At 21.6% G+C, this 6,775-nt stretch overlaps 2 protein-coding genes across 2 annotated transcripts; both read right to left on the bottom strand.

The window, feature by feature from the left end:
• Positions 1–1,489: 1,489 nt before the first annotated feature.
• On the bottom strand, positions 1,490–2,826 carry EHI_031960 (uncharacterized protein; the record flags this gene model as incomplete). The annotated part of the gene is made up of 1 exon (XM_643906.2): positions 1,490–2,826. The coding sequence occupies one exon, from the start codon at positions 2,824–2,826 to the stop codon at positions 1,546–1,548; it is 1,281 nt and encodes a 426-aa protein (XP_648998.1). The 3' UTR covers positions 1,490–1,545.
• Positions 2,827–4,864: 2,038 nt separating this feature from the next.
• EHI_031950 (uncharacterized protein) lies at positions 4,865–6,622 on the bottom strand (the record flags this gene model as incomplete). The annotated part of the gene is made up of 1 exon (XM_643907.2): positions 4,865–6,622. One exon carries the CDS (start codon positions 6,620–6,622, stop codon positions 4,865–4,867), a length of 1,758 nt encoding a protein of 585 aa, XP_648999.2.
• Between the last annotated feature and the right edge of the window lie 153 nt (positions 6,623–6,775).

Below are 6,775 nucleotides of genomic sequence, written 5' to 3'. Positions count from 1 at the left end.
TGAATATCAATATTATTGTTTATTTGATTTTAAAAAATAATAAATGAATATGAAATAATAAATGAAATAAAATAATGAAGACAATGAAATGATAATGAAATAGAATAATCTAATATTGAACAAATCAAATAAAGAATATATTGAATATATCATTATTGTTACATTATTATTTATTATTTCAATTATTAAATATTAATAAATTATTATTCATGAATATTTAATTGATTGATATTTTACAATTTCATTTTCATTTTATTTAATAAATGAAATATAAATAATGAATGAATGAATAATAATGTAATATATGAAATAATAAAAAGAAAAGATAAATAATAAAGAAATATGATGTATTTAATATATAATATAATTTATTATCAAATATAATAATATCAAATGATGATTTATTTTTATTTCAAAATATTTTGCATCAATAAAATATGTTGCTAAATATTTTGCATCATTAATTTTTGCATCATTAAATTTTGCGCTTTTTTTATTTGTTTCAATAAAATTTGCATCCTTTATTTTTTTTCTTTCTTTTCTTCTTTTATCATCTCTTTTGTTTTATTACACTTTATCTTCTTTCTTTTTATATTCTCTCCTTTCTACTTTTATTCTTTCTTCATCTTCATCTACTTCTTACTTTCTTTTTATTCTTTTATATCATTCATTCTCTTCTTTTTCAATTATTTGCTTTTTTTCATTGCCAAATTCCTGTTATTCACATTGTTTATTCAATGACAAATGTTCTGTATTTGTTGTGATGACTTATTTTTTTCTGTGTGACTATTTTTATTATATGTATAAAGCAACAAATTGGTAATTCTTCAATTTGAATAGAAAGAGATGTTTGTTAAGTTGTCTGAAGTGTAAATAATTTATTGAATGGAAATGTCATTAATGAATTAATTGACAGTACAAAAAAGTGTTTGAATGTGAGTAAATAATATTCTCAGAAAATGAGCAGTGTGTTCGAAAAGAATAAGAAGAAATGGAACAAATTTGAAAGAATAATATTTAACAATATTGGATTAAAAAGCTTACTAATAATGTGGTTAATGGAGTTGATGGAGTTAGAATAAGTTTGTAACATTTACAAACATAACAAACAAATCATGAAATAGATAAGAACAAAACAATAAAAAATAATACTCATTATAAAGGAATATTAGTATAAAAACCAGATATAATGATAAGAGTTTATTCGGTTGTGTAATAAATATACAAATTACTCCCTCTTTTTAATTATGTGAAGTAATAAACAATATCCAAAAACATATATATTTTATAATTGGAATGTTAATTATTTTCAATGTGATAGAATTAAAAAGATGAATAATATAAAATTATAGAGATAATTATTTCACGTTGACAAATAACATGGTTTGTTAAAATAAGAAAATGTAAAACAATAACATGGGTTGAATTTTCTCCGTGAATAAAAAACCTTCATTATAGTTATTTAAATTCATTTCAAAAAAAAAACTGCATCAAAAAAGACTAATTTAAAATAAAAGAAGTGTTGAATATTGAGGTTAAAACGAATTAAATCATAAGATTGCATTTAGGACAATGACAATAAAAATGATATGAATCATATAAAAGAGATTGACGTTGAGAATAGGGAAGAGTATTATCAATATAACTAATAGTAAGTTCATCTCCAGGAGATATTGGACAAGAAGCAATTAAAGATAAAGCACAAGAATCATCAGTACTTGCTAAAAAACAATTTGGAGAACAAGAATGATTAAGAGTATTTAAATATTTAAATAATCCTTCAGCTTCAATAGTAAAAGCAGTAATATCAGGATGATTAATAAGAGAAGAAGAAAGAAGAGTATTATCAATATGTAAAGAATTATTATTAAGTAAGACAGATTGAATAGGGTTAAGAGGAAGAATAGAAGAAGAATTATATTTAAGTACAGAATAAAGAATTTGATAAATAAAAGTCCAACCACCATAAATATTAAATTTTAGAAGAAGAGAACCAAAAATATCAAGAAAGAATGGAATAATTTCAGAGTTAAAGGGAATTAAAGGAGAAGAATGAAATACAATAAAAGGAAATAACGATTGTTCAATATTTTGTGAAATTAAAATATTAGCAAAAATTTTAGAAATACATAAAGGATGAGAAACATTATTTTTTTTACAATAATTAAACAACCCTTTTATCTTGTTACATAAAAGAGAATGACTATAATCTAATTTTTGACATTTGGTATTACAATAACTCATGCCACATTTACATTTAACAACTTCATCTTTATTTATTTGATTAAATACCTTATTATATTTATTAGTAGGGTCTTTACTATAAAGTGTTTTTAAACAAAACCCACAACAGTTATAATAATCTTCTATTTTACTAATTTGTATTATTGGTATTTCTTTCATTATTATTTCCTCTTTTTGATACTTTTTTTTACTAAATACTCCCTTCCCATATTCTAAATTAATTCGTTTAACTTCTACTTCTTCATTTCCTGAATAATATTCTTTCCAATATTTTTCATCTTTTCTTTCTCTTCCTAGTTTAATTTCTGCTATCATTACACTACTACTATATTCTGAGGTATTTTCTCCTGCAATCATTAATCTGTAATATCCTTTTTCAAATTCAGGTGTTTCTTCAATACTTTTTCTTGCATATTTTATTGCTTTTGGTATATCTTTTAATTTAAAATAACATGCTGATATGTTGGAATAAAACGGTGCTTTTTGCTCTTTTTTATGGCACTTCTTAAATAGTTCTATTGCTTCTTCATATTTTCCTTCTTTAAACTTTTCTTTTCCTTTTTGATGTTCTTCACTTTCCATTTCTTTTTTTTTATTTTTATTTTTTTTTTTAAGATGGGGTTTTTGTTTTTTTTTTAATTTTTGTTTTTGAAATTATATCAATTAAATATTTTATCATATTTTGATATGTTTGATTGGTATATTTTCTTCTTTTCTATATTTCTTCTTTTTGGTGTCTTTCATTCTTTTTCTACATATTTTTCATGAAATAATTATATTTTTATTATTATTTTATTCAATCTTTAAGTTTGTCTATTATATATTTGTTTCTTTATTTTATTCTCTGACAATTTATATTTTTGTTTGTTCTTAACAACTTCTTTCAATTATTTTATTATATTTATTATACGTTTATATTATATTTATTTATTCTTTATTTTTATTCATTATTTCTTTTTATATGCTGTTTTATCAATTCTATAATGTATTTACATTTATTTCTTATTTCTCATACATCATTAATGTAAATGTTACTGTGTTTTAAATGACAACGAAAAAAAGCAAATAATTGAAAATGAAGAGAATGAATGATATAAAAGAATAAAAATGAAAGTAAAAAGTAGATGAAGATGAAGAAAGAATAAAAGTAGAAAGTAGAGAATATAAAAAGAAAGAAGATAAAATGTAATAAAACAAAAGAGGTAATAAAAGAAGAAAAAATGAAATAAAAAGTGTATTTTTATTGTAAAAATTAGAAATATGAAATAAAAGTGTCTAATTTAATGATGTAAAATGATTAACAATATTTTATTATTGAAAAATATTTTACTCTTTTTTATGTTATTGTTTATATGTATAACTTCATTATGATGTTTATTATATATTCAATCATATGTGTTATGTTATTATAACATATAATATTTAATAAAATATAAATGAAAATGATATGAATATATGATATAGAATATAAAAAACAAAAGAATAATAAGAATAAATGATAAATAAAAGGAGAAATGATAATCAATGATATAATAATAAATTCAAAGTATAAAAGATAAAAGATAAAAATAATATAAAACAAAAGAGAATAAATATAAAATGAAAATAGATATAAATGATAATAATATAAAAGATGAATAAACAAATAAACAAATACAACTAAATAGAAAAGAATAACAATAAGAAAATCTAAAGAATATAAACATTAAAAAAAAACATAAAATAAGAATAATATAATAATATATAGATAATAAGAATAACACAATGATATAAATAATATAAACAGAGAAATAAATATATAAAAATACGATAGATAAATAACATATAAATAAAAGAATAAAAAGAATAAAAATAATTAAATATGATTCATCAAATCATCTACTTCATTAATATTTCATACAAAATGACTACAAGTGATAATAAAATATAAACATAAATATTTATTGATTGTATATTTATCATACTTTTTATTTATTTTTATTTTTTTAAGAGCAAAATATAATAAGTTGAATATTCTATGGATGCAAATTATTTTGCATCTTTTTTCTTTTTTGTAAAATATTTAGATGCTTTTTTTTCTTTGCTAATTTTCGTGCCTAATGAAAAATATAGAAATACAGAATAAGAAGAAGTAACTATAAATACATGATAAATAAACAATAAAAAATAAAACTACGATGGAATAATGAAATAGAATAATGAAAGAAGTGATTAACATAGAATAATTTTGTAAATATAAAATATAATAAAAGCAATAAACCAAATTCAAAAAGTAATTTCTATCAATGAGTTATTGAATGTAGATAAGATTAAATTAATAAAAGAATTAAAATTGAAAAAAAATAAATATTTCAAAAATATTGTAATTAAACATGTTTGATATTATAGAACATTATTTCTCTACTAATACAATATTTTATAGAGATGCTAGTTAATATTGATTGTATTAATCTTAAAAACACAGAGCGATAGAAGATAATTCTATCAATACTCAGTTAATTTGTTTTTATTTATAAAATACATATAGCTATTCAAACTATCTCTTTACTTCTTTACACTATTATTCATTCTTATTTATTTTATTAAACTAAAAATATATTTTAAACTATTCTTTCTTCAATTAGAGAATTAATGTGATTATTCCAATTATTATCAGGAATATGTTTATTGTCATTCGTTGTGCTCCATTGCTTGGATTTGGTGGATAAACACATACATCTTCAATACATTTATTATTGATATAATCAAATTTATATCCTGAATCACAATAGGCTAGTACACATTTTGTACTCCATTCTCCATTATCTCCACATTCATATCCTCCATGTCCATGTTGTATATTAATTTCTTTATCACATCTACTATCTCTTTTAACTAGTCTTTTATTCTTTTGATTACATTTAGTTTTATACTTTTCTACTATTTTCTTTGTTTCTTCTGTTATTCTTTCTCTATAATAAGTACTGCTACTAACACGTATTCTTTCATCAACAACATCTGTCAGAAATTCAATAGGAATATTTTCATTGTAATTATAATTATGTTTGTATCTTTCTAAAAGACTTATTTTAAGACTATATCCATATTGTTTTAAAATATTATCTTCATCTATATCATTAACATTAATAGCATTACTTGATGTTAATCCAACTTCAAATTCTTTATCTTCACCATATATGTCACCACCATATCCTACAATAATAGCACTTCCCCATTCTTTTAATCCTTTCGTTATTGTTGAACAACCAGAATAACAAAGAGGATCTGTATAAACTACGATTTCTGTTGGTTTTCTTGGTTTTCTCATTAATTTCATTGGTTCCCATTTCATAACTGAAGGTTGTGAAACTTTATGTTCAACATCATCATACTTAATAATATTTGGATTTGTATACCACTCTCCAAGTACTTCTGGACTTACATAACTTTCTCTTACTCTACATATATGTGGGTCATCTAAAATATTTCCATATTCTCTTTTCATTACACTTTCTGTAAAATTTGATATTCTCCCAGAAACAATCATATCAACATCATCATATGCTGATAATATCTTTTCTATCCACTGTGAATAAATTACATTTTCTTCTTCATTCGTTGAGAATACTACTTGAATTGGATAATCATTAGAATCAAATAAATCAATACATTTTGAAATTGTTTCTTCATATGATTTTATATAACTACTTTCAGGATTAAATGAAAAAATTTCAAGTTTATTAATATTACTTGAAGAAGAACAATATACACTATCATCCTTTGAAGCATAATATTGGTTTATTCCTTCTTCTCTTTTCATTCTTTTAATCATTTCATTTTCGGATTTTATTTCTTCTAATGTTATCCTTGGCTCAAATCTTTGTTTAAGTTGCTTCATCTGAAGTGGTCTTTTCATTGTTATACTCGATAGTGGTAGCTTTAATATAGAATATGTAACACTTACACTTTCTCCATTTTCCCATATAATAGTTATTGGTGTATTTAAATATTCTTTTGTTAATGGTATTTCTTCTAATATGGCAAAAACAAATGTTGAACATGCTTTTTCAAATTGTGCATGTGGAGAGTTAAATCCTATGTATTTCTTTCCAAATTTCCGAATAATATCAAATGGATCTTCTCCATTAATTGTTTTAACTGCTACATTTTCATTATTAATCACTTCTTGTGGAACATCAACAGAAATACCACCAGTCGTGCTTCTTTGAAGTAAATACATTTTCTTATCATCATTAATGTATATTGAAAATGGAAGGAAACTGCCTAATACCTTTAGGATTAAATTTGGTTTATAAACAGTATAATCCATACCAAAACTTAAATGAGAATCTCTTATTGAAACAATAAAGTTTTTAATTTGAGAATAGAAATCATACATATTTGTTGTTTGTGTGTTTATTTTATTTAATTCTGCATCAATATCAATTTTATTATAATAATCATCTGAGAATGCTGGTTGTGGTGGATTCTTTAATATATCTTTAAAAACATATGATTCTAAATAATATTTTAATCCATTAATAATATCACT

The sequence above is a fragment of the Entamoeba histolytica genome, genomic scaffold, assembly GCF_000208925.1.
Source record: "Entamoeba histolytica HM-1:IMSS scf_1104750516759 genomic scaffold, whole genome shotgun sequence".
Taxonomy (NCBI): domain Eukaryota; phylum Evosea; order Mastigamoebida; family Endamoebidae; genus Entamoeba; species Entamoeba histolytica.
This window is presented reverse-complemented; position numbering and strand designations above follow the sequence as displayed.